Source organism: Daphnia pulicaria, chromosome 2 (assembly GCF_021234035.1).
Source record: "Daphnia pulicaria isolate SC F1-1A chromosome 2, SC_F0-13Bv2, whole genome shotgun sequence".
Classification (NCBI taxonomy): domain Eukaryota; kingdom Metazoa; phylum Arthropoda; class Branchiopoda; order Diplostraca; family Daphniidae; genus Daphnia; species Daphnia pulicaria.
In genome coordinates, this window is record NC_060914.1 from 12,531,370 (window position 1) to 12,559,350 (window position 27,981).

The following is a 27,981-nucleotide window of genomic DNA, read 5'->3' on the forward strand; positions in this document are numbered from 1 at the left end:
TAACAAACCACGAGCCGAAAAATGGCAGACTGAAAATCAATTTCTCTACGTTTTCGGCAATTTGCTGTCACAAGGTTGCTTTCATAACATCGTTAATTACTCTTCGATTACAGCCAGCCACAGCTCACATGTATAATTTAATTCAAAGGTGGTTTTTGCCCATCCAAATGGCTACCCTACCGACTTGTCGCTGGCGTGTGGACCCTGGCAGCTTTTTTCTTCGTCCAGGCCTACACGTCGACTCTCTTCACTTATGTCGTGACGCCAATCAATCAGCCACTAATCAATTCAGTCTACGACATTGCTGGCAGTAGCGACATCAATTTACTTGTCAGAGAAACGGGATCTTTAAATACGTTACTTTCGGCAAGTCAAAAACGTAAATAAATTCAAAGAGCATAATGATCAAAGTTCATTTTCATTTTTACATGAGACAGACCAACAATTTCACGGGACTATTTGCGACATTGCGAAAAAAACTTGATGCAGTCCCGAATTCTCGATGTGTATCTCCGTCTGATTGCATACGTTTGATGACACCAGGTTCAAGAAATGTTTTCGTTGATGTAAGCTACACATTCAAGTCTAATTAAAAAAATTGTTTTCATTTTTAATTGATTAACTATTGACTATAGGCGAAGGCTTTTGTATTAGATGAAATCAGAAAAGATTATATAAAGACGGGCAAATGCAACTTTCAAATAGCGAAAGAAAGTTTCATCAGCGCCACAGCCTCGTTTGCCCTTCCGAAAAACAGTCCATACACGCCAACTATAAACCAAGGGTAAGAAAGTAAAAACTTAAATGTCGCTTCTTCATTCAAGTTATATAACATTTGTTTCAATCAAAATAGAATATTGGAACTGCTGCAGATCGGCCTCATCGACCACTGGGACACTTGGTTCCGCCCCATGCCTCCTCAATGTAATGGAAAACCCCCAAATGGAAACAAGACCAAGAAGCTTTCGCCTCTTTCCCTGAAAAATTTGACCGGTGCATTTCTAGTTTTACTTGTTGGACTGAGCCTTTCCATTTTAGTTTTCCTCATCGAAAAAATCAATTCTGTCTCTAAATGTCGCAGTCGCAGTCGCAAAGTTAATGGGTTGCAACGACACTAAAAAAATTACAAATTCGTGTAGGTGTCGTAAGATAACAGAAGAAAAAGAACCCCCGTTTATCCTTGGAATAGTATAGGTTGTAGGTAGAATTAAAACTCGCACACATCTGATATATGGGGAAACTTTTCGAAATGCTCAGAATCAGCTAAAAGGCGATCGCATAAAGGCGGAATGGATATTTTCTTGATGAAATGGTAAACGATAGTTAATAATTGATAAGCACTTGCGTAAAATGTTAGTTGAACAAGTACCACGATTAACTCGTATATCTTTTCGCTTTTAAATATTTAATCATGCACCTATCATTAGTTGGACTATGAAGCATAAGCTTAAAATAAACTATCAAAACAATTACAGGATTACCCGTTAAAGTTTGATTTCTCTGTCTATATTTACGTCAACATTATCAATATAAGTTGGCTTTAAGAAAGAAGTCAACTTCGTGGTTGACTTGAATAAAATGATAATACCCAAATTTGCAATTTGGTTGCTGATTGGGGATTAATTTTTACAGTCAGCTGTTTTGAAGACAGAAAACAAAACACTGCCGTCATGCGGTCATGGCGGCAATGGTGGTGACCAGTGAAGGACGAAAGACTGTGGTCACAGACTACGATGTAATGTCTAAAACTCAAAACCAAGTCACATTGCACACGAAAGTATTAGAGGTATTTCACTTTAGTTAGAAATCACGTACGGGTCAACAGAATTTTCTTCTAAAAAGAAAAGAGCATGCTCATGTTATCTGATCTTTTGCTGACTGTGCAAATATTTTTAAGATTTGAGGTGTTGACTGTGTGGAATAGCCTGTACAGCCTCCATATTTATTTTTATCTTGGCATGAGTGTGATGGTTATTATCTCGGAAACACTATAGTTTTTGTTTCTAAATAAATCTTTTGTTAAAGATAGGTCCTGCACTCCTGCCATGGTTGTAAAGAAAGCATTGGCATGAAAATCCTCGTTTACAATGTCTGTTAGGTAAATCTCTGTTATTTTGTTTTCTTTTGGATTACGAGCTCTGTCTCTAGACAACTTACTTTCACCCTCAATGAACCGGATACTGATGATGCATCCTCTAATGTCACACCCTACTTGTAACGGTAACAGGTGTCGTTATAGTTATTTGCTAACATAAGATTAAACGAACAATGTGAGATATAAGGAACAAATATTCCTGTTTTCCACGTTCAGTTTCTCCATAGAAATTACATTGACAAAAGTCGAAGTTGTCACATAGATATATTTTAGATTCCTTTATTATTATTTCTTTTTCATTGTCGCTTCTTATTATTCTTCATGCTTCAAGCAGATTATTGAAATCTAGTTTGTGTTTCACCAGATAGCCCTTGTTGACTTTCGATTAGAAATAATCAGACGCAATAGCATAGGCCTACAGGAATTCGGTCATTGCCAGTCAATCTAAAATTTTCAAACTCATTAATCATTTTCATTGCAGGTTGACGTGACAGAAAATGAGAAAACTTAACGAATGCGACAATGTCGTTGAGCATCGGTTTTCCGAGCAAGTGAATTTCAGAATTCAAAATAACAGATATTCAGAAGGTCGACGCAGTATCGAAGAAACAAGACGAAGCCAATAATTCATTTCGAAGGAGAAGCACGACAAATTGATTTTCCTATGCATCGATGAACCTTGACTTAGTAAGTCGTAACCCAAAAGATCCGGACAATTGTTAAGGGTTGCGATTATTTGGAACGTATAAGACGATTGATTATTTAAGCACATTTGGGGATAGTATAAACCTTAATGAATAGTTAGAGCATGTATGTGGAGAGATTCTGAAGGTAATTTCCCAGTCGCAATTTAAATGTAGCCCATAACCTTGCATTTAAACACTAGTGGCCATATCAAAGGGTGGTGATGTATATCAAATCAAGAGAGGAGTTGGTGATGGAAATGGTTCCGGAACTAAATGAAGACTAGAATTTTCCTTTTTTTTTTTTCTACCGTTGATTTGCCATTTTTATAAAAAAAATTCCATAAATTATGATGAGCATCTTCTATCCGTCCATTCATAAGTTGGGTTGGGTCTTAACTTCCAAAGAACAAATTCACGATAATGTCTCTGTCATCTATCTCCAATATTATCGTGATAATCGTTGGATATTAATTAATTATTATTATATTATTTATCTAGTTTTTGTGTTAATGTTTCAGTGTTTTTGACTTTATCGCTTCTAGCCTCTGGACTCTGGACTCTGGCGGACTGCAACTTTGAACAGCTTTTGAAGGAAAATATCGTTTAATTTAATGGCCAGGCAGGCCAGCAAACTAAATAAAGGTAAAGACAATTTTTATAATCAATTTTTCATAGAATAACGTAAAACAGAACGAAAATTCAAAAAATAGTCTTAACTTTTGCCGTTTTTCAAACTTGTGTTGGGCGGTTAATGGCAATTTGATTTATTTCATACGAATTTGAAAGTTCAAAAGTTAAGAAATGCATACCGTAAGTTAGTCGTAAGAATACTCATTGTATTTCGACTGTCCTCGATCACAACCAGTCGATCCTATTTTTACAAACTCATTAATCATTGACGTTGCTGATTGACGTGGCAGAAACACAACTGGACTTAGTAATGCGGCAGGTCTGAACAAAGTCGCATCAGTTTGATGAGCCAGCGAATTTTCACTCTAGAATTCAACGCAGCGGAGCGGAATTGTCGATATCCAAGTTTAAAAAAGGCCGATGCGTTTCCACAGCAACCCTTTGATTATGACATGTATTGTTGTGTTTTTGAACCGAAGAAAAATCAAGGAAAGCTTCTTTCTTTAGCATTGAGATGTGATCAGTCGTTAACAAAAGTTGAGCCAGTGAAGATTGGAGGGATTGGAGTTGTAACAAAATTTACTTTAGTTGGCACTCAATTAAATTTGATCCATCTGCTGACCCTCAATGGCTCATTTAGCTCCAACTTTTTTAATGCTGATCACTGTAGCACTCGTCACTTTGCACCGTGGCGCCTGTTTAGCGACGCCAAATTCGATGGCCAACACTTTGGTATCATCTGGGTAACGAAACGCATAAACTTAAGCGTTCTTGGCACACAAAAAGTTATCCTTTATATGGACAGTCTGGAAGCTTCTACATTTCTTTAAAAATGTCCTTTTAACTCTCCTTTTTTATTTGCAGTTTCTCATCGACGCCCAATCCGCTCAACGGCCAACACCTCCGCGTCATCTGGGTTAAAGAAAAACAATTATCAGTTTTTACAACAAAATTCAATAATTAAAACATAAAATATTTGATTGATGCAGACACTTTGGAGTGGAAATCCCAAAGGACTAATTGGACCACTCAAAGGAGCAGTGCTCTTGGAATGCATGTCGAAACGTTTTAATTTCTCGTAGCAAAAAAAACAAAAAATTAATTGACTTATCTTTTTTTTTTTTTTACTTGATATTTATTTTATCCTTCCGGCCAGGTACGAGATGGTTCGGGTGACAGACGCCACACTAGGGCCATTAGCAAACGGAAAAGGACTTTTCAATTATCTACTGGATCAAGTTAAGTCGTTTTTTTTAAATTTCGGTTTAATACAAGTTGAGAATTATCTGATTCATCACAGCGATGCGAGTTGCTGGTTCACAATATATATCCGACACTCCGAACGAATGCCATCGTCGATTTGACACTACCGTGGGCTTACGACGATTACGCTTTCGCCATCCCCATCCCCGTTGAAACGGCCAACATTAACGCCGTCGTCAAACCGTTTCAGTGGCAGGTTGTCGCATTCAAATTGGTTTCTATCAAAATTTGGTATTATTCATCAACTATATTCGTTTATTATAGATTTGGATGGGACTTGGAATATCGATCGTTTGCGTTATTGCAATTTTGAATTTAATCCAGCGCTACCTGGAATATCGATCCTCACTCGAAACTTCAAATGTTAGACCCAACGATATATCGTTCTCAGTTTCAGGGGATATTCTAACCCTCTACGACGGATATTCCAGCTTCGAATACCCTTGCTTAGAATAGGTCTAGAATAGGTTCAACCCTATTCGAAAGCTTCGAATACCCATAGTAGAACCCTTATGCGATTCGATTTTCCTTCGAATACCCCAGTATTCGAAGAATCGAATACCTTACCCCATATTCGAATAGAATACCTGGGTGGGCGAATGTTTCATTTGCACATACGGCGTCGGTGTATCGAGTTGCCTCCCAGCACACTTTTTTTAATTTTCAGATTGAAAATTTATCCGTCCCAACAAAGTCCCAACTCCAAAAGTATCAAAACGTATAAATAACTTTATGAATAATACAGAAGATTGATACAGTCAGAACAGCCGTATGGAAGAAGCTCTGATTAGAATGCGGGAGACCCGAGTTCAATACCCGGACGCTCCACACATTTTTTCTAAACTTACAACTCCCAGCAAAACTCTTAGAATAGGCATGGAATAGGGGGTATTCGGGGGATATTCGAACCCCTATTCTAGAACAGGTATGCTACTAATAGAATACCCCCCCTATACTATTAGTAGCAAAAACCAAAACGCTACTAGTTCGAATACCCTCGAATACCCCCAAAAAACTGAGAGTGTAATAATAACCCACCGACTGAAAAAATAATCACCAAACGAAGAACCGCAAAACAATTTCTCTACGTATTCGGGAACTTACTTTCACAAGGTATTTGTAATATCACCATTATTCTTTTAATAGAGGAATTACAGGACTTAATTAAATAGGTGGACCTTGTCCATCGAAAAGATTGGCCTATCGACTGGTTGCTGGTGTTTGGATCCTGGCCGCTTTCTTTTTCGTCCAGGCCTACACATCAATCCTTTTCACTTACGTCGTGACGCCAATCAATCCTCCTCTGATCAACTCGATCTACGACCTAATTGACAGCAACGATATTAATCTTTTCGTTAGGGAATCCAGTCTCATAAATACTCTAATATATGTATGTCATAACCAAAATTGAAATCATACGGATTTTTATTACAATCATTTCTTATTGCAACACGACACAGACAGCTAATGAGACGGGACTTTATAAGACATTACAAAAAAGATTAGACTCCATCCCGAATTCTCGATGCACATTGCCGTCGGAATGCATTCAATCTGTCAAACCGGGACTAAGAAACGTCTTCTCCGAGGTAAAGTTTTTAATTTGTAAAAAGCAATGTTCGCATTTTCTATTAATTGTTTAACTGTTAGTCAACTAATTACCTGAACGACGAAATTCGAAAACATTATATGAAGACAGGGAAATGCACTTGGCAAATGGCAAAAGAAAAATTCTTCGGCATCACGGTAGCGATGGGCCTACCCAAAAACAGTCCCTACACGCAAACCATAACCCAAGTGTAAGCAATTAAACCTAAAGTAATTTAATTGTTCTTAAATATCTGTATCGACGTAAATAGGATACTGGAACTACAAGAAAATGGGCTGATCAACTACTGGGATACCTGGTTCCGACCCATGCCACCGCAGTGTAACGGTAAACCCCAAATCAGAAGCAAGAAAACGAAACTTTCGCCTCTTTCTCTCAAAAATTTGACTGGCGCATTTTTAGTTTTATTGATTGGACTTAGCCTTTCAATTTTGGCTTTCCTCGTCGAAAAAATAATTTCCGTATATTAGCGTCTACGCTAGAAGGAGGTTCAAATTTGAAGGAAGGGTTTCAACTCCTTTAGCTGCTAAATACAACAAATGGACGAACAATTTCGAGTAGGAGATAGAATTTAAAGATAATTTTAAAAGAAATATTTAAAATAGAAAATGAATAGCCTAAGAATACTGTGAAACATGTAGTTGGCCTTTCCCGCCATTGGCTTTTCTAATTAAGCAAAGTCACGGATATTATTGAAAGGATAGCGGAATAAAAATTTCCTTGAAAAAATGTAATCGAAATTAGCGCATAAGATTCACCTCTGTCAAATGTTGGAAGACGTCGCTTGTTAACACAGGAAATAACGAAATGGCTCTTCAGATTAACCAGATACCAGTTTTGGATCGGCTATTTAGAAAAAATAAAGAGGATTATTAGTTCCTACAATGTGAAAGATAATAAACGCAGATAAAAACCATTGACAGAAAAATCAAAGTCCCAGAAAACTTTGCCGCAGTAAACATTCATTTCAATCCTCTATCATATCGATAATAAACTCATTTCGGCCGATTAGAAATTCAGAAAAATACTGAAATTTGTCATGAATTCCGATCCTCCGATCCTCATTAATTAATCCTAATAGTGCCATCTCACTTGACAACTCCTAAGGCTATACTTATAACAGCAGGGTTCTCCTCTACACGACCTAACCAAAGGTGAAACATCGAATTTACGAAACGGGCGGAGGGACAAAGGGCCACAGAAGGAGGCAATCAGAAACTAAAGTCAGATTGTAATCTATAATCCCGATCAACAGAAAATATAACAAGGGATTGATCGTTGTTCCAAGAGGAAAGAACGAAAGACAATACCAGCTTCACAGATGTGTGATAAAAGAAAATCCTACTATCCCAACAACCTCCACTCGACTTAAAGGAAATCAAAAACATTTCAACTTGCAAATGGAAATGCATAAATCAAATCTGAAGTCAGAGCGCTGGAAGTGAGTTTAAGAATAAAACGCACGCGAGGATAAGAGAGATGTTAAATAAATGCAGATTACCCTGATGCTGCATCGAATTTTTTCCACGCCATATTGCAATCTTTTCAGTTGACATCCAGCAGCACGACAGCCGAAACAGGCAACTGGACTGCATCCTGCTGGAATAAAGAAAAAAAATGGAACGAGTTTGAATATTACAGCAGACAATCATCAGAAGGAATAATATGCTGATTCCATTTTGATTGAATCGAGGGGAAAAAAATTGGATGTTTCCTTTGGTGAATTGAATCCGAAATATCTAAGGCTTTCGCCTTAATCTCACATGCCGCAGAGGATCGAACAACATTGAATACGAAAGCAGAACACGATTTACATTAAACTTGGATTTACATGGCAACGTAAAAGGACCGACCGAAAAGAAAATTCAAAATATCTGCCTACAACTCCATATTCCACTCTTGGACAAAACAAGATGTATACGAGTAACAACGCATCCATCACATGAGACAGTAAATGAATTTTAAAATTATTTACAATAGTCCGACCAACTCCACAACAAAGATTTTGTTTCAAGCCAGTGCATTACTGCGCACGTTGAATATTGTGGTCGGATATTTAAGAAACGGTTGCTGGCAACAAAGACAGCACTAGATAGTACTAATCTGGCAGCTGGTACGTTCAACTGAATCGCAATGACGCTCTTACCTTTCTTAGTATTATTCACTTGGTTCTTCATTTCTATTCCCGGTTTCTCATCGACGCCCAATCCGCTCAATGGCCAACACCTCCGCGTCATCTGGGTTAAAGAAAAAACAATTATCAGTTTTGACAAACAAATTCAATAAATAAAACATAAAATATTTGGTTGATGCAGACACTTTGGAGTGGAAACCCCAAAGGACTAATTGGACCGCTCAAAGGAGCAGTGCTATTGGAATGCATGTCGAAACGTTTAAATTTCACGTAACAAAAAAACAAAAAATTAATTGACTTATTGTCTCTTTATAACTTTTATTTTATCCTTCCGGCCAGGTACGAGATGGTTCGGGTGACAGACGCCACACTAGGGCCATTAGAAAACGGAAAAGGACTTTTCAATTATCTACTGGATCAAGTTAAGTCGCTTTTTTTTTTAATTTCGGTTTAATACAAGTTGAGAATTATCTGATTCATCACAGCGATGCGAGTTCCTGGTTCAACATATACATCCGACATTCCAGTCGAATGCCATCGTCGATTTGACACTACCGGGGGTTTACTCTAATTGCGTTTTCGCCATCCCCATCCCCGTTGAAACGGCCAACATTAACGCCGTCGTCAAACCGTTTCAGTGGCCGGTTGGCACATTTTAATGGGATAATTATCCTGTTGTAAAAAAAGAAAATAAAAATCGTTAACATCATTATTCAATCGACAGGTTTGGCTGGGACTGTGGGTATCAATCGTCTGCGTCATCGCAATTTTGAATTTACTCCAGCGCTACCTGGAATATCGATCCGGATTCGAAATGGATTTTAAAACTGGTAACAAACCACGAGCCGAAAAATGGCAGACTGGAAATCAATATCTCTACGTTTTCGGCAATTTGCTGTCACAAGGTTGCTTTCATAACATCGTTAATTACTCTTCGATTACAGCCAGTCACAGCTCACATGTATAATTTAATTCAAAGGTTGTTTCTGCCCATCCAAATGGCTACCCTACCGACTTGTCGCTGGCGTGTGGATCCTGGCCGCTTTCATCTTCGTCCAGGCCTACACGTCGACTCTTATCACCTACATAGTGACACCAGTCAATCAACCACTAATCAATTCCGTCTACGATGTTGCTGGCAGTAGCGACATCAATTTACTTGTCAGAGAAACGGGACTTTTAAATGAGTTACTTTCGGCAAGTCAAAAACGTAAATAAATTCAAAGAGCATAATGATCAAAGTTCATTTTCATTTTTACACGAGACAGACCAACAATTTCACGGGACTATTTGCGACATTGCGAAAAAAAATTGATGCAGTCCCGAATTCTCGATGTGTTATTCCGTCTGAATGCATACGTTTGATGACACCAGGTTCAAGAAACGTTTTCTTTGATGTAAGCTATGCATTCAAGTCTAATTATACAAAAATAGTTTTCATTTTTAATTGATTAACTATTGACTATAGGTAAAGTCTTTTGTATTGGATGAAATCCGAAAAGATTATATAAAGACGGGCAAATGCAACTTTCAAATAGCCAAAGAAAGTTTCCTCAGCACCACGGCCTCGTTTGCCCTTCCGAAAAACAGTCCATACACTGAGAGCATAAGCCAAGGGTAAGAAAGTAAAAACTAAAATGTCGCTTCATTCATTCAAGTTATATTGTAACATTTGTTTCAATCAAATTAGACTATTGGAACTGATGCAGATTGGCCTCATCGACCACTGGGACACTTGGTTCCGCCCCATGCCTCCTCAATGTGATGGTAAACCCAAAAGTGGAAACAAGACAAAGACTTCGCCACTTTCTCTGAAAAATTTGACCGGTGCATTTCTAGTTTTACTTGTTGGACTGAGCCTTTCCATTTTAGTTTTCCTCATCGAAAAAATCAATTCTGTCTCTAAATGTCGCAGTCGCAGTCGCAAAGTTAATGGGTTGCAACGAGACTAAAAAAATTACAAATTCGTGTAGGTGTCGTAAGATTACAGTTAAGAAAAAGAACCCCCGTTTATCCTTGGAATAGTATAGGTTGTAGGTAGAATTAAAACTCGCACACATCTGCTGCATTCCACCGTAACGTTCTGCCAATGTAAAAGTCGTTCCTTTGAAACATCGAAGGTGTACGATCGCGTAAAGGCGGAATGGATATTTTCTTGATGAAATGCTAAACGATAGTAAATAATTGATAAGCACTTGCGTAAAATGTTAGTTGGACAAGTACCACGATGAACTCGTATATCTTTTCGCTTTTAAATATTTAATCATGCACCTATCATTAGTTGGACGATGAAGCACAAGCTTAAAATACACTATCAAAACAATTACATGATAGACCGATTTAATTCAGGTCAAATAATGAGAAATTAACGAAAACGAAATCTCAAAATTCAGCGAGGCACAACTTCTTACCGTCTTCCTGCGTGGACATACGCACCGGGATAACTCGACAAAAATGAAATTGATAGAAAGGTTTAAAAAAATTTATACAGATTTAACGAAACTACATCGACATTGGTGGTAGCAATCGAATGTACCAGAGGCAATAGAAGCGAATTGTAAAATCAGCAATCGCATCGGCCAAAGATAAAGAGGTTATATTAATAGATTCTGGACATTTCAGCAATCGATATCAGTAGACCAGACGCTTCTGCAGTAAATTGAAGTTTAACAACCATAGTGTAAGTCCCCACTCGACTAAAATGCTCAAATTATTTAGTACATGCTCAATCGTATGTCAATCAAAGACAGATAAAAAGACGCTCAACAAGATTATATGAACTAAAAACCGAACCAGGCATGAGGAATTCATTCTAATTAATTGTATTGTTAGTCCAGTGAAAATTTTCACAAGGTTTTTTATCAAAAAACCATTCCTCAATGACTGGGTAACTTTTCCTTTCCGCCACGGGATCGTTGAGCATTTCGCACAGTTTACACCAACCGGAACCCCGTTTCAAATTAAACTCTCCTCTCCAGTCAAAATATTTAGAATAAAGATCGAGATTCTGACTTAATTTGACTAAATATTCCGCCAGCAATTTGGGCGTCTGGAAATCACGGGCGTTGATGTACGAATGCGGCGGAGCGAATAAGGAATAATTCGCACCTCCAAACACAACCGGAACAGTTCCCATTTCGACGGCCCTGTAAAACTTTTCCGTGACGTAATCCGGACAAAACGAATTTTCGAAGCTTAGGTAAAACAAATAATCCCGCTCCAGCGCTTCGTCACACTCCGTTTTAACGTAATAAAGCGGCTGATTGTTGGCATCTTTCTTTCTCGGACAAGATTTGTGATTCTCGGTACAATTTCCAAAGACGTCAACTGAGATATGACGACGAAGTTCCCGGACATATCCCTCACGATTAACCGTAGTTTGGCAGTTGCTGACAAACCAAGCGACCAATTTCGTCTTGGCCGTAATGTTGACGCCGTAATAATTAGTCAAATCATCACTTGTCGGTTGGATAGATTCTAAACGTTCAAACTGGAAGCCGTAAAACATTTTGCCGAAAAAATCAGAATCGAGTCGATAAGTGGCCGTCAAATTGAAGAAGTCGTGGGGGATCATCTTCCAAGGGAAAAATCTTCGACTGCGAATGACAGACTCGAAATTTAAATAGACGTAATATTGATCCGGTCTGCGACAAGTCGGTATTCGGTCCAACTTATCTTGCCAAAAATGAAAGATAATGGCGTCACTTTCGTTCAACAGGCGCCGATCGGTGGTTAATCGACAGTTGTGAGAGGGACATTCTTCATTCAAATCCATTTTTAATTTACTCCACACATTAGCGCCATAAAATGTTGTCCAGAAGAGGATCGTTTTCGGTATATCATCGGAATTATTCGTTTCATTCGATGGGATGCAAACATCAACTGAGATTTCACCGACCTTAAACATTTTTAAAAAGACTTGAATGTTTGAAACTATTTTTAAAATGAATAAAATTAGGATCCTCACTTGTTTCAGTGGCTTTCTTCTACGTACAGTTAACGGTTCTGACGTATAATAGAGAAAACAAGTGCCTATCAGTCCAATTCCAAAGAGCAATGTGGCTTTTTTTCCAAGTTTCTTTGGGCTGTTAACCAGTAGCCTACCAACTGACAAACAGTTAAGTGAGAAACAAATGTATCGCCAAGAAAATGATTACCTTCATACATTTTGTAGCCTTGTCTACAGGCGCCTAACGGGAATGAAATTTCGTGGCCACTTTTAGGGCGTGATGGCAACTGAAAGCAAAACTAAAATCCTAGTCATATTCATTTTTTATCAGTTCATCACGTGAGCTGCAAGTCAATCTCGCAACTTAGTTTCAAGATAACGAAAGTAGGCAACGATCTGTTATGACGTGTAAGCTGTAAGTTATCTATAAACGACTGGGGACATGACAGGACGCCAACATTCAGTACAGAATTGTAACAGGGTCACTTTTTCGGAATAGGAAAACGAGGGACTAGACGTCACATAGCAAATAAGATAACAGATTTGAACTGGACTTTAAAAAAGCTTCGAAAAAAGTTCAACTTGATTCCGACTTGAAAATTTGACCGGTGCATTTTTAGTTTTATTGGTTGGACTGGGCCTTTCCATTACGGCATTTCTCGTCGAAAAAATAATTTCTAGACGCGAGCGTCAGCGCAGTCGCAAAGATAATGAGTCGCAAAACTAGACCCAAATAATTTAACTGAGGTGTCGTGCGAAATTATAAAGGAAAAAGAGCAGGAAGAACAACAACAAGAATTAAGTTACGTCATCTTTGAAAAAGTTGCAACTTAGATTCAGCATGAAGTGAACTTGATTAAGATCAAATCGGATCAAATGATGTTGTCATAATAATCTTTATCACCATTGTAGCCTTACAAAATTGTATGTTAGCTTTGACATTCGCCATTTCACTACACATTCGTATCATAGCTGGCCCGAGTAATGGCAAGAGGTGCACAAGCAGGTGTACAAGTGGTTTCAAATGATTCAACATTTCTAATAATAGTTGGAAATAGTCTCACCTTAAAACTTGATGCATTTCTCACACGAAGCAATCTTACAGTTAGGATTACTGTCCAAAACAACTAAAATTAAATTAGAATAAATGTCGATTCGAAAACGAGTTTCAAGTTCTATTTTTAGCCAAAGAACAAAGCTTTTGGGCGTGTTACGTGGGTATTGCAATTTCCTGCTTCAGGGTATAGAAGAGTGAACAGGGAAGTGCAACATGGATAACCTGTTTTACGAGTGGCAAATCGACATGGTAAATCCCATCAATATAAAGGTTGCATTTCTTTCGATATTTTTAGTTGACATAAAACATTTGGACCATTGAGATCCCCCGATCGAAATTTTCAGTTTGTTATTCAAGGAAATAAGAAAAAAAAAATGACAAAACTATCGGTAAGTTTGACATTTAAGTAGACACATTTAGCGATTAACTATTGACATGATTGTCAATTATTCTTTCTTCAATTAAACCATGTGTAGTTGGTTGTGTTTGTTTGGATTTGGCACTGTGCTGTCTATGGCCAGTTACCCCTAAATAATGTTGATTACAATCCCTACACTTCTACGTTCTTGAGTCAACCGACTAAACAAATAAGAGCAGCTAGAGCAACTGGTCGATTGGGAAGTCCACAGAACATTAGGGATGCTTTAAGTCTGAGTGCCATTTCCTTACAACTAAATAAACAAATTGAAGCTACGACTGCCAGCTTAGCAAGTCAACTAAAAGGTCTGAAATAAAGCCATATTATTTTCCCAAAACAAATTGGAAATTTAATAAAACTTTCAACATTGCAGATACAAATGACAAATTAGAAAAAACTAACGCAGATTTATCCAGTACGCAAAAACAGGTTTCTGATTTGATGGAGGCACTGACAAGTATACATTTTATTTTGTCCGCAATTTAAATGAATTATATGTTGCCGGAAATAAATTTCAAAAATTGTTCATAGAAGCAAATGATGCAACGAAAGCTGCACAAGCAGATCTAGACAAAACTAACAGCGCTCTTTCACAATGGAGTGCAGCACTGAAAGGTGTTTAATAATTTTATCGAAATTGAAAATAATATTGTGTAAATTAATTTCTGAAAATTATTTACAGCAAAAGCCTCAAAAGAAGAACTATATGGCGCCGTTTCACATTTTACTGCAGCATTGGACGGTGTTTAAATCAAAATTTAAAATTGTTGTAAATTAATTATCGAACATTTCTTTACAGAAAAAACATTTAAAGAAGAAATGGATCACGCTGTTGGACAATTGACTACAGCATTGGATGGTATTTTTAATCTATTTTAATTTAAATAAATGTTAAATTATTTTGGAAAATTATTTATAGAAAAAGTCTCAAAAGGAAAATTCCATGGCACTGTTGCACAATTGACTGCAGCATTGGACGGTATTTAAATTTTATGTAAATTTCAGTTTTGTAAATCAATTTTCGAAAACTATTTATAGCAAAAGCTTCAAAAGGGGAACTGGTTGGCACCGTTGCACAATTGACAAAAGCATTGGACGGTATTTCAATTGATCGAAATTTAGATAAATATTACGTCAATTGATTATGGTAAACTATTTATAGCCAAAGCTTCAAATGAAGAACTGGTTAGCGCCGAGGAACAGTTGAATGCAGCATTGGACAGTATTTAAATCTGTTATTTTTTCAAGTTAACGTTAGGTAAACTAATTATCGGAAACGATTAACAGCAAAAGCCTCAAAAGAAGATCTGGAGGAAGCCGTCGAACAATTGACTACAGCATTGGATGGTAATGGCATTAAAATTTATTTACCTTTCAATTAATAATTTTCAAAATCTATTTGTTTCTAATGTTATAGCGAAAGCCTTAAAAGAAGAACTGGATAGCGCCGTCGCAAAATTTACTACTAACGGGACTGCAGCATTGAACAGTATTTATTAAATGGATTTAAATTAATGTTATGTAATTTAATTTTAGAAAACTATTCACAGCAAAAGCCTCAAAATCAGACCTGGAAGCAACGAATTTAGAAGTTTCAAAGTTGAAAGGTAATGCTTTACAATTTTATTTTTTAACTCAATAAGAATTTAAAAAAAAAGAAAATCAACTTTGATCAGTTTAAATATTTTATAAAAATGAAGTTAACACATCGATAAACCATTCAGATTTTTTTTTTAAATTAATATTCCCCAGTGCTTACGAGTCCTAATTCTAATGGGTCAATCCCCACCTCATGTGAAGACCTCAAAACTTTCGGATTCGTCAAAAGCGGAATCTACTCCGTTATGATCAGCAAACAAGTCCAAAACGTCTACTGCGATTTTTCTAAATCAAACGATGCAGGTATAGACTTTGCAATTCGATTAAGAGCTTAGTTATACCACAATGTTCTGCAATCACTCTTTTGTTTTATATTGTGAAACGCAGGTTTGCAAAAATGGATTGGTATCGTCGATGTAAAATCGGCACCTGTTTATTTCCAAGCTCAACGGACAACTAGCTATTCGACTGTCGGCAGCGTCGTTCCGTTTGATTTAATCAGACTCAATGATGGAAAGGCATTGGACCCTTCCGGAGTATTCGTCGCTCCTGCACCAGGAAAATATTTTTTCGGTTTTTCAGGTCTTAGTGATAACGGTGCCCTCGCAAGAGTTGTGTTGGAGGTGAAAACTGCAAGTTCATTGGATTGGTCCAGAGTTGGAGAAGGGTACGGTGACACAACGTTTAAGACTTTCGCTTTCCACGCTACATTGGAACTCCTCAAAGGCGACCAAGTTAGACTAGTCTTGACAGAAGGAGCCATTCACGATAGCGATCTACATTTCTACACTAACTTTTTCGGTGTTTTTATCGCGCAAAACGAATTAACGGTTTAATTCTTTTTTCTGTTCTGAAAATTCCTAATCTTGAGTAGTAATTTCTGTCTTTACTGGACATCAATGTTTTTCATAGCTGACACAACATAGTAGCTCACATTAATTGGTTAATGAAAACTTTTTCGGAAATATACGTGAGAGAAGAATTAAAATGAGCAGGACCATATAAGTATGTGGCAATCGGTTGCGTCCTTATTCGTTTCAAATTAGGCGATCCTTATTCACACCAAACACATCTCTAAAGTGTTGGCCTGTAAACGAGGAGGTGTGTGGCGGTAATATAGATCCCACTTGATCACAAAAACTTCTAGTTGCTGCACTCTGCTAGAAGTGATTAAAGTAAAAATATTTTGGAATTTGTTTGTTAATCCACAGACAATTAAAGATGTGATTAACAAAACCGAGCCACCCCTGACGACTGACGTGAGTAAACAAAAACGGTAAGAGGAAACGGCCAACAGCCTAGCCCAGGAATAATAATTCTACTCCATACTATGTCGCGATTGATAAACAACGCCACTTAATAGTCAAAAAGGAAGAATAATGATCAATTGTGTCCTACCTTTAAGCCTGGTAAATCTACGGCCAGGCATCCAGCAAGTGATCCATCCGCTGAATAGTGAAATCCACCACACACACATGGGTGTACACGAGGATAGAGGGAATTAAAATAAAGGGGAAGAATTGATCCGTAACTCGGCCGACATCGATCCAACGGGATGTTGTTTATCTGATTAAAAAATACAAATTGTGTTACGACAAATATTGACAGAAACAACAAGTAAAAGTTGAAAATGAGACACTAACCCTAACTTGAAATCAATATGAGAATTTAAGGTTTCAATCTAAAACACTGCATTTGTGTGAGTCTGAATCATTAAAAAATCTAGCAGGGCCGCAGGAATAAAAGTAACACAAATCAATATACCTTATACAGCGATTTCATGAGATTGTTGCTGGAGGCAGATCAATTCCAGCACAAGCAACACTTGCATATTTTGTGGTAGTGACGACTAGCTCAGGCCTCAAATCTGCACGAGAAGGTTACGAAAGGAGAAGATTAGTGCAAACAAACTGCCATGCATTGACAGGGGCTTACATGATAAATGCTAGTCAGAAACTAACACAATAGGTTTAACTCTTCTATTCAAGCCCCCATAATCATGGGCATTCAAATTCTTAGTTTTATTTACCTGCTAAACAGCATGGAGTGGAGGACATGACATGAGGGCCGCGACACCAAACTTCTACTTTCTACATTTTCGTAATTTTATTTGCTGTGCTATTTTTCGCGTAGATCTACGACTCTACGTACAAAAACTTTTCCAATAAAGCGATTGTTCCGTTTTCTTTGTAATCTTAAACATTCGTCTCTTCTTCTAAACTTTCAAGTAAAACGAGAGCAGCAGACGACACTCATTTTTAAGATATCGATAGAAATTGTTAAAAATCGATTTTCCTAAACCTCCTCTAAATTCAAACCGCTCAAAAACGATCAAAGCGGTTTTCTCAGCCACGCTAGACATCCGCTGAGCGGATCGCAGGGATCGGGATTGTTTTAAGTATCTTAAAGTTCGTCTCAACAAGACTAATCCCCGTTTTAAACCGAAAGAACCGCCATCACAATAAGACCCTCCATTGGACCTTCTTGGAAGCCAAGAGGGAATAATAAGATCCTTATATAAGGATCTTATTAGCATTATTAACATCAAACTCTAAAATTTTCCTGTTTCGGTTTTTGGGGAGAAAATCAATCGATTGATATTGATTACAATTTTAATGTAAATCACTTCCTCCCACCCCATAAAGTCAGCTTCTCTTTTAATCAGAAACATTAATTCAGAAAGTCACATTTTAAATTCCTGTTTCCCGCAAAATTACACATAAATGGTCACGGTTAATCATAACGTGGTGGCCAAGGCTGAAAATAAGTAAAAAAATTTTAAACATCGGGTAAGTTTGGCATTTATGTGAGAAAGTAGCTATGGTTCCCAGGAGAGTCGAACATAGGTACTAACGTATTGACTCAAATCAACAGACGATGACCTATCCAACTCCGCTACTTCCTGTACTAAAATTTTAAAGACAAATTTTATTGATTTTAGGAGATGGCAGCTGTAGAAACTGTGGCGTGTTGATATTTTAAGGTTAGGTTATGCGAGGATTTTACTTCCTAGGTATTTCAAATGAATTTATTCTGTGTGTTATGCAGGTTCACCTCCCACGAGTAAAGAAAAACTTTTACAGGTTTTAGTAGAGCTGCAGTCAGCCAATTTGAAATGGATGTATAGACAGTTGAACATATAATTTTTAGGTGTTTGCGCTGAGATTTATTTACCTATTTGTGGATAACTTAAACATTTTTATAGCCAATTCTCTTTTTTATTTGTAGGTGAAATGCATTCCTTTTGATTGAACGAATAGCAAGCGACTTATTTCTTCTTTACCTTTCATGAAATCCCCGCTCCTCTTTCCTCGTGTACATTCATGTGAGGGTGAATGTATTCACGAGGACGTCCTTCCCCTCCTATTTTCTTCTTGTCCCCACCCTCACCCTCTGCGGATGGAACACGAACACCTGGAGATGTCTAGCGATAATTCCAAGGCTTCAAGGTAGGGCCCAACTTACGTTCCTACAATTTTTCATGGTCTCATAATTATTAACAAGAGCAGGAGAAGGTAACGTCAAGATATTAGGTCGGTTGAGGGTTTTTTTTTTTTTCGGGACGGAAATAGGCGGGAATCGACACTTGAATAGCACTCAAATGAAATAGTACTTTTTATTCGTAAACTGTACTTCTTAAGTGTCGAGTGCTGCTACATTGAAGCGGTAGAAAGATGAAGACAGTAACATAAGTATTACCACTTAATGGCCGGATGCGACTTGCCATAGACAACCTTTTTTCAGTTTTTGGCGTGTAGGATTTTTAATTAGTTGACACTCACCTATACTGTACCTTCAACACTCTTTTTACCTTCAATTTAATAATTTTGTTCTGTAACAAAAGTTCTTGGCGTCAAGTCAAGAAACTAAGAAAACCATTTAAAGTTATGTGTTGAAATATTTGTAAAAGTGCATCATACGTTACTTTTTGCAGACCTATGCGTGGAAGACCTTCTCATAGGTTTGTTTCGTTGTATTTTGGTTGAGTTGGAAATCAAAAAGAGTTCGGATAATATTTGTTAACCTTTTGCAAACGGTATTTCTATCGAAGAAAATGTTACTATTGTCGTAATGTCATAAATTGTATATACATTCCAGACTCACTCGAGTAGAATGCGCCTGACGGATGTGTTGTAGCCGTGTACCTTCCTTGAATGAATCTGCTGCGTGTTGGTGGAATTATTTGCGCCGTAGAATTCGATTGTCGGATATTGATTGAGCCAAATGACTCGAGTGACATTCGACAACTGGGCCAGGACCGGGGCCAGTTCCTTCAGTTTTCGCTCGTAGCGCCGATGGTCGCGGTGTTGTACGCGCAATATGTGCCACAGGGCCATACCTGTGATTCCAAACAGAGAGATTCCAAACAAGGCCCCGATTTGACGTATTGCATAGTATACTTAGCAAAATAAAGGAGGGTCTTCCACTTGGAGTAGAATTTACCTATTGCAGTGCCAGCTGTTGAGAAAGGGCTGTCATTTAAACGAGAGTCGCAGTCCAAAGATTTTACTTGTCACTTCCATGTCATCTTGCAACAGTAGAGGAGCGTCACTTGGGTGCATTATCTGGTCGTAATCTGGCATCACCTAATTAAATTTCATTAATCAGTTCACTGTCTCCCCCCATCTGATTGGATTCACCTTTTACCCTGACAAAGTTGAGAAACTGTTGGCGAATTATTGAATCGCCCATGAATAGCAAATACAATGGCCCATCAAACGGTTACCGATTACGAAGGGTGTCGAGACAGGCGACTAGGCGCTCAGTCGTGTAATTCAGCAGTTGGCACGATCCCGATTTAGTCATTAAACGGCTGCTGTCGTAGTACGATCCTTTGGCATATTTAACGTAATAGTATCGCTTCTTATCGAGAAGGTTTCCCATGCAAAACGGCAATTCATTTTCCGTTGGCGACACCGTCCTGATTTAATCAATCACAACTTTTTTAAATGAGGAAGAATGTGCATTATTTAAAAAGTCTTAAGTAAGATTTAGCCAGAGAAAAGAGAGATTGGTCAGCCCAATGCTAAATTTTGGAAAAAAACGGACAGCGTGTCAAGCAGTGCCACTAGCGGTTGGTGATATAAGTTCACAGGGCTAACCGTGGGAAATTTGAAACTTCTAAATATTTGCAACATTGCCGAAAACAAACACATGGTTTTATTTTGATTTATCTGACGACGTTGCTTATTATTTACCTTGAAAATTCGAAAAATGTCGAACTGTGCAGCAATTAATTGTGAATCCAAAATAAAAAATAGTGGAATAATTCATCACAGGTTTCCATCAAATCCAGAATTATTAAAATATTGGCTGAAACTTTGCCCTTTAGGTTATGTCGTTAAGGATAGTTCTAGGCTCTGCGCCAAACATTTTGATGGCAATTCTATCTTTTTAACTCCAAAAAATAGAGGCAAAAGGTTGCTGCCAACAGCTAAACCAATTATTGATATTCAGCAGGATGGTAAGTGTTATAATTATAAGTTGGAGTTACGGGGAAGGTTTAATAATAAAGATAAATAAATGAAATGTAGGTCAACACAACTACGATGAGTTTCCTCCCAATCCTCCAAATAGTCCATCAAACTTCTTAACCGATGACATTGATATACCTACACCAAATACTGCAGTTCAAGAATCCTCTCAAGAAGAATCTCCAAACCATTCTCACAACTCATTAGACTTACAAGTTATTGATGTGAGCCACGAAGGTAATAACAAAAAACATGGGAAATGTTAAACAGTTATAGAAAGATATTTTATTTTCAGCTTCAGATGATCAAGTACATGATAAAGATAGTTTCTCGTCAACAGATGATGACATGAGATTTGTAGATGTGTCAATGTACAGTTCAGATTCTGAAAATCTCCCTGCCACAACTAGAACAAAGAGAAAACTAGAAAACGAAGGTAGCAAAGGTAAAAAACATTCCAAGACCGACATTAAGTTAAGAGTAAGAACTCGTCGGATTACTGAAAAAGAAAAACTTAAATATGATATCCTAATGCTCAAAAAACAATTGCATCGCAGCAAAATTTCCAAAAAGAAGTTGAAAGAAAAGTTAAGAGCCGTCGAGTCATTAAAAATTGCTGCTCAAAATATTGTTCAGGGGTTCTTTCTTACTGTAGAACTGCCACACAAGAGCTTCGTAATAGTGCTTCCAATAGAAATACTAGGCACAAAATTACTCAGTGGGACGGTTTGTAAGTCAAAGTTGAAACTAAATGAAAAACAAACAGTAATAAACAAAAAATAAATACCAAAAATCTTAATCTTATCACTTTAAAACCAATTTAACTTACACTTTTCGACAGAAAATCGTCTCACACAATGCTTGACGTACAGTTGACACTGCTAACAAAACAAACGCAATACAGACGCATGAAAATCGATTGAGGGCCAAGAAGAGAATATTTCTTGGCCTTTTTAAAAGAAGCCTTTGTTGTAGCCTAAGGGACGATGTATGCGCAAAAACATTCCATCACCAACCGGCAGGTGACGCTGAATACACCCAAACACTAGGACACTTTTTTCCCTATGTGTGACCAATCTCTCTTTTCTCTGGATTTAGCTGAGCTGTTAGGTCTCTTTTTTATGTGCTTTTGAATATTCCTCTTTCTTCTTTGAACGTGATGGAAATGAGTGTGTGGAACAAATGGAGAGTACTACAGCAACTAACAAGAGCGTCGGCGCCGATTGTGCACTTTTCTCTGGTGAACTTTGTTCCATATGGTAACCAGCAAAACAAACCGTTGACTGTTATTTAAGCTTTCACGTATACGAGTAAATGTATCTCACATCAAACGGCAGTCGGCGTCTGACGGGTTAAGCCTAATAGCGGACATGGAAGCACACGCGAAAGTCTTCACCTGACGTCGCAGTGAAAACAAATTCGAGTTTCTTCCATCCTTGGGATATTTTGATTTTCTTTTCTTTTGTCGTTTGTTTTGTTTTGAAATGTCTTTCTCTATTTTAACTTGGAACCTCGTGAGCTGCAGGCGATCAATTTGTAAACGTAATCATTCAAGTTCAAGGTGAGCTGATTCTGCTTTTGGGCTTGTTTATGGAACCATTTCAACTGGATTACTTATTCGCACGGCAGACAATAGAGACGACAAATTAGAGAATTCACCCCAGTGAAGCCAGTCAGAAATTTTTTCTTTCAAAACCCAAGCGGAATAATAAAAGAGTAGGGCTGAGGGAGCTTATTCTTTGTCAAACTATTCCCATTCTAACAAACCGCCTGGCATCCATATAATTCCCGTCAGTTTGTGCGCATCACCGCCAGCATCACTGCTATCATATTGTCTAACGAAACGCTCTAATTGCATTACCATCCATTTCCATATCATCTTATAGTTGATTATACGAAGACAACATTTCCCCCCCCCCATTCCATTGCTGGCAATAATCAGGTTAGACAACCTTAATTATTATTTGTATGTTTCATAATTGTCGCTTCTTATTCTTCCTGCTAAATGCAGATGACTGAAATCGATGCAACAACTTTGTCATATTATTTCAATACAGTCAAAAGTTTCCTTATTCGTTCAGATAGCATTCAATATCGTCGCTTGTGGTTCACCATATCGCTCTTGTTAACTTTCGATTGGAAATATTAATAACACGGTATAATAGCATACAGGATTTTGGTCGTATAGGAATTTCTATCCATCACATATTCCGTATTTCGTACAGGTATACGAGATGAGCATTGAATTTTGACTGTATTCCGTCGCCACCGGTCGATCCAATGTTTTCGAATTCATATTCGCGAATTTAACATTGAAATTCGAGTGTATTTGGCCATACATTAATACCGGTAGATTCAATGTTTCCAAACTCATCAGTCATTCTGGTTGCCGGTTGACGGTACGGAAAATGAAACTTGACAAATCGACCAATATCGCTGACGATCGGTTTTCTGCAAGTGCAATATTCAGCAATATGCAGGAGCAAATATTCAAAATCACAGTAGTAAGACATGCGGACAGTTGGCCATCTGAAGGCAAAGTATGAGACAAGTCGAAGCGAATCATTCATTTAGAATAAGGAGAAGTATGCTGACAAATTTGATTTCTTCTGCATCGATGAACCTTGAATTTCAGTCGTAATACCGTCGAAAGATCCGGATAATTTCTAAGAGTTTGAGATTATTTGAGAGTCTCATTCATGTGTTGATGATTTACTTGCTATCTTGCTATGTTTGACGTCGTTGGGAGGGTTAAATAATTCAAATACATTATAGTCTTGTACTATTAGCAAAATAGGACCAAAAGAATTTGAATCTTTTGGACATTATACCGGTATTACAAATAACGAAAAATTTCCTTAGCTGATGCCATGTGAATTCAAAATCGAAATTTCCGATCGCGGTTCCGATAAATCTCAATTCAAAGGACTGCTGGAGACCGTATCTATGCAAGTACATTATGTCAATCCGAGAAAACACCCGTTAATTTTTAATTGTGCTATGATGTTCGATCCTGAATGGGAAATTTACATCAATCGTTGGCACATTTCAAACATGACTATCATACAATGTTAATAAAGACGTATACCTGTTAGACCTCTCGTTTCCACAACAAAGCAGTTTGTTCTACGTCAGCGATTATTTTTAGTTTGGCCAACAGTCAAATCAAACTCGATTTAAGGAGTTGTACTTCCAGCGTTTTCCATGCAATTGCATCCAGAAGCGCGTCGTAGAAAGATAGTCATCTGCAGGCTCACGGGCTCACCATGTCTTATTTCACTTATTTACTTTTCTTAATATTGTTCATTTGGTCCACATTTTCTATTGGCGGGTCTTCATCGACGCCCAATCCGCTCAACGGCCAACACCTCCGCGTCATCTGGGTTAAAGAAAAACAATTATCAGTTTTTACAACAAAATTCAATAATTAAAACATAAAATATTTGATTGATGCAGACACTTTGGAGTGGAAATCCCAAAGGACTAATTGGACCACTCAAAGGAGCAGTGCTATTGGAATGCATGTCGAAACGTTTTAATTTCTCGTAACAAAAAAAACAAAAAATTAATTGACTTATCTTTTTTTTTTTTACTTGATATTTATTTTATCCTTCCGGCCAGGTACGAGATGGTTCGGGTGACAGACGCCACACTAGGGCCATTAGCAAACGGAAAAGGACTTTTCAATTATCTACTGGATCAAGTTAAGTCGTTTTTTTAAATTTCGGTTTAATACAAGTTGAGAATTATCTGATTCATCACAGCGATGCGAGTTGCTGGTTCACAATATATATCCGACACTCCGAACGAATGCCATCGTCGATTTGACACTACCGTGGGCTTACGACGATTACGCTTTCGCCATCCCCATCCCCGTTGAAACGGCCAACATTAACGCCGTCGTCAAACCGTTTCAGTGGCAGGTTGTCGCATTCAAATTGGTTTCTATCAAAATTTGGTATTATTCATCAACTATATTCGTTTATTATAGATTTGGATGGGACTTGGAATATCGATCGTTTGCGTTATTGCAATTTTGAATTTAATCCAGCGCTACCTGGAATATCGATCCTCACTCGAAACTTCAAATGTTAGACCCAACGATAATAATAACCCACCGACTGAAAAAATAATCACCAAAGGAAGAACGGCAAAACAATTTCTCTACGTATTCGGGAACTTACTTTCACAAGGTATTTGTAATATCTCAATTATTCTTTTAATAGAGGAATTACAGGACTTAAATAGGTGGACCTTGTCCATCGAAAAGATTGGCCTATCGACTGGTTGCTGGTGTTTGGATCCTGGCCGCTTTCTTCTTCGTCCAGGCCTACACATCAATCCTCTTCACTTACGTCGTGACACCAATCAATCCTCCTCTGATCAACTCGATCTACGACCTAATTAACAGCAACGATATTAATCTCTACGTCAGGGAATCCAGTCTCATAAATACTCTAATATATGTATGTTATAACCAAAATTGAAATCATACGGATTTATTACAATCATTTCTTATTGCAACACGACACAGACAGCTAATGAGACGGGACTTTATAAGACATTACAAAAAAGATTAGACTCCATTCCGAATTCTCGATGCACATTGCCGTCGGAATGCATTCAATCTGTCAAACCGGGACTAAGAAACGTCTTCTCCGAGGTAAAGTTTTTAATTTGTAAAAAGCAATGTTCGCATTTTCTATTAATTGTTTAACTGTTAGTCAACTAATTACCTGAACGACGAAATTCGAAAACAGTATAAGAAGACAGGGAAATGCACTTGGCAAATGGCAAAAGAAAAATTCTTCGGCATCACGGTAGCGATGGGCCTACCCAAAAACAGTCCCTTCACGCAAACTATAACTCAAGTGTAAGCAAATACAATAACCTAAAGTAATTTAATTGTTCTTAAATTTCTGTATCGACGTAAATAGGATACTGGAACTACAAGAAAATGGGCTGATCAACTACTGGGATACCTGGTTCCGACCCATGCCACCGCAGTGTAACGGAAAACCCCAAATCAGAAGCAAGAAAACGAAACTTTCGCCTCTTTCTCTCAAAAACTTGACTGGCGCATTTTTAGTTTTATTGATTGGACTTGGCCTTTCAATTTTGGCTTTCCTCGTCGAAAAAATAATTTCCGTACACGAGCGTCTACGCTAGAAGGAGGTTCAAATTTGAAGGAAGGGTTTCAACTCATTTAGCTGCTAAATACAACAAATGGACGAAAAATTTTGAGTAGGAGAGAGAATTTAAAGAGAATTTTAAAAGAAATATTTAAAAAAGAAGATGAATAGCTAAGAATACTGTGAAACGTGTAGTTGGCCTTTCCCGCCATTGGCTTTTCTAATTAAGCAAAGTCACGGATATTATTGAAAGGATAGCGGAATAAAAATTTCCTTGAAAAAATGTAATCGAAATTAGTTTAAGATTCACCTCTGTCAAATGTTGGAAGACGTCGCTTGTTAACACAGGAAACGAAATGGCTCTTCAGATTAACCAGATACCAGTTTTGGATCGGCTATTTAGAAAAAATAAAGAGGATTATTAGTTCCTACAATGTGAAAGACAATAAACGCAGATAAAAACCATTGACAGAAAAATCAAAGTCCCAGAAAACTTTGCCGCAGTAAACATTCATTTCAATCCTCTATCATATCGATAATAAACTCATTTCGGCCGATTAGAAATTCAGAAAAATACTGAAATTTGTCATGAATTCCGATCCTCCGATCCTCATTAATTAATCCTAATAGTGCCATCTCACTTGACAACTCCTAAGGCTATACTTATAACAGCAGGGTTCTCCTCTACACGACCTAACCAAAGGTGAAACATCGAATTTACGAAACGGGCGGAGGGACAAAGGGCCACAGAAGGAGGCAATCAGAAACTAAAGTCAGATTGTAATCTAATCCCGATCAACAAAAAATATAACAAGGGATTGATCGTTGTTCAAAAAGGAAAGAACGAAAAACAATATCAGCTTCACAGATGTGTGAGAAAGGAAAATCCTACTATCCCAACAACCTCAACTCGACTTATAGGAAATCAAAAACATTTCAACTTGCAAATGGAAATGCATAAATCAAATCTGAAGCCAGAGCGCTGGAAGCGAGTTTAAGAATAAAACGCACGCGAGGAGAAGAGAGATGTTAAATAAATGAAGATTACCCTGGTGCAGCATCGAATTTTTTCCGGGTTATTGCAATCTTTTCAGTTGACATCCAGCAGCTCGACTGCCGAAACAGGAAACTAGACTGCATCCAGCTGGAATAAAGAAAAAAATGGAACGAGTTTGAATATTACAGCAGACAATCATCAGAAGGAATAATATGCTGATTCCATTTTGATTGAATCGAGGGGAAAAAAATTGGATGTTTCCTTTGGTGAATTGAATCCGAAGTTTCTAAGGCGTTCGCATTAATCTCACATGCCGCAGAGGATCGAACTCCATTGAATACGAATAATGCACACGATTTACATTAAACTTGGATTTACATGGCAACGTAAAAGGACCGACCGAAAAGAAAATTCAAAATATCTGCCTACAACTCCATATTCCACTCTTGGACAAAACAAGATGTATACGAGTAACAACGCATCCATCACATGAGACAGTAAATGAATTTTAAAATTATTTACAATAGTCCGACCAACTCCACAACAAAGATTTTGTTTCAAGCCAGTGCATTACTGCGCACGTTGAATATTGTGGTCGGATATTTAAGAAACGGTTGCTGGCAACAAAGACAGCACTAGATAGTACTAATCTGGCAGCTGGTACGTTCAACTGAATCGCAATGACGCTCTTACCTTTCTTAGTATTATTCACTTGGTTCTTCATTTCTATTCCCGGTTTCTCATCGACGCCCAATCCGCTCAATGGCCAACACCTCCGCGTCATCTGGGTTAAAGAAAAAACAATTATCAGTTTTGACAAACAAATTCAATAAATAAAACATAAAATATTTGGTTGATGCAGACACTTTGGAGTGGAAACCCCAAAGGACTAATTGGACCGCTCAAAGGAGCAGTGCTATTGGAATGCATGTCGAAAC

The 27,981-nt window shown here is 37.7% G+C and overlaps 5 protein-coding genes and 4 long non-coding RNA genes across 9 annotated transcripts in view; 5 read left to right on the plus strand and 4 right to left on the minus strand.

Moving 5' to 3' along the window:
* Positions 1 to 442: 442 nt before the first annotated feature.
* Positions 443 to 1,472, plus strand: LOC124326610 (ionotropic receptor 93a-like). Its single transcript, XM_046785523.1, has 3 exons — positions 443 to 566; positions 636 to 784; positions 854 to 1,472. The coding sequence occupies exons 1-3, from the start codon at positions 534 to 536 to the stop codon at positions 1,116 to 1,118; spliced, it is 447 nt and encodes a 148-aa protein (XP_046641479.1). The 5' UTR covers positions 443 to 533; the 3' UTR covers positions 1,119 to 1,472.
* A 264-nt stretch (positions 1,473 to 1,736) lies between these two features.
* LOC124326774 lies at positions 1,737 to 8,640 on the plus strand. Its single transcript, XR_006915820.1, has 5 exons — positions 1,737 to 1,786; positions 2,030 to 2,098; positions 3,300 to 3,423; positions 4,276 to 4,327; positions 8,599 to 8,640. It is a non-coding gene; the product is annotated as an uncharacterized LOC124326774 (long non-coding RNA).
* Positions 8,641 to 9,685: 1,045 nt separating this feature from the next.
* On the plus strand, positions 9,686 to 10,401 carry LOC124326614 (ionotropic receptor 93a-like). Its single transcript, XM_046785529.1, has 3 exons — positions 9,686 to 9,814; positions 9,886 to 10,034; positions 10,108 to 10,401. The coding sequence occupies exons 1-3, from the start codon at positions 9,782 to 9,784 to the stop codon at positions 10,367 to 10,369; spliced, it is 444 nt and encodes a 147-aa protein (XP_046641485.1). The 5' UTR covers positions 9,686 to 9,781; the 3' UTR covers positions 10,370 to 10,401.
* Positions 10,402 to 11,229: 828 nt separating this feature from the next.
* LOC124327778 (alpha-(1,3)-fucosyltransferase C-like) lies at positions 11,230 to 12,640 on the minus strand. Its single transcript, XM_046786773.1, has 3 exons — positions 12,575 to 12,640; positions 12,385 to 12,524; positions 11,230 to 12,315 (listed from the first exon to the last, which is right to left on the minus strand). The coding sequence occupies exons 1-3, from the start codon at positions 12,582 to 12,584 to the stop codon at positions 11,230 to 11,232; spliced, it is 1,236 nt and encodes a 411-aa protein (XP_046642729.1). The 5' UTR covers positions 12,585 to 12,640.
* Positions 12,641 to 13,731: 1,091 nt separating this feature from the next.
* LOC124326145 overlaps positions 13,732 to 27,981 on the plus strand; it is a 41,364-nt gene continuing 27,114 nt past the window's right edge. The window contains exons 1-2 of the mRNA XM_046784808.1: positions 13,732 to 13,812; positions 13,900 to 14,146. Of these exons, the coding sequence (XP_046640764.1) occupies positions 13,798 to 13,812; positions 13,900 to 14,146 (262 nt within the window). The 5' untranslated portion in view covers positions 13,732 to 13,797. The remainder of the gene's footprint in view (positions 13,813 to 13,899; positions 14,147 to 27,981) is intronic.
* On the plus strand, positions 15,070 to 16,428 carry LOC124326585 (EMILIN-2-like). Its single transcript, XM_046785492.1, has 4 exons — positions 15,070 to 15,188; positions 15,392 to 15,448; positions 15,594 to 15,743; positions 15,828 to 16,428. Exons 3-4 carry the CDS (start codon positions 15,686 to 15,688, stop codon positions 16,274 to 16,276), a joined length of 507 nt encoding a protein of 168 aa, XP_046641448.1. The 5' UTR covers positions 15,070 to 15,188; positions 15,392 to 15,448; positions 15,594 to 15,685; the 3' UTR covers positions 16,277 to 16,428.
* LOC124326817 lies at positions 16,987 to 17,668 on the minus strand. Its single transcript, XR_006915865.1, has 3 exons — positions 17,470 to 17,668; positions 17,205 to 17,307; positions 16,987 to 17,006 (listed from the first exon to the last, which is right to left on the minus strand). It is a non-coding gene; the product is annotated as an uncharacterized LOC124326817 (long non-coding RNA).
* LOC124326754 lies at positions 21,180 to 21,999 on the minus strand. Its single transcript, XR_006915784.1, has 2 exons — positions 21,744 to 21,999; positions 21,180 to 21,661 (listed from the first exon to the last, which is right to left on the minus strand). It is a non-coding gene; the product is annotated as an uncharacterized LOC124326754 (long non-coding RNA).
* LOC124326872 lies at positions 24,259 to 27,979 on the minus strand. The gene is made up of 3 exons (XR_006915919.1): positions 27,737 to 27,979; positions 27,095 to 27,190; positions 24,259 to 24,293 (listed from the first exon to the last, which is right to left on the minus strand). It is a non-coding gene; the product is annotated as an uncharacterized LOC124326872 (long non-coding RNA).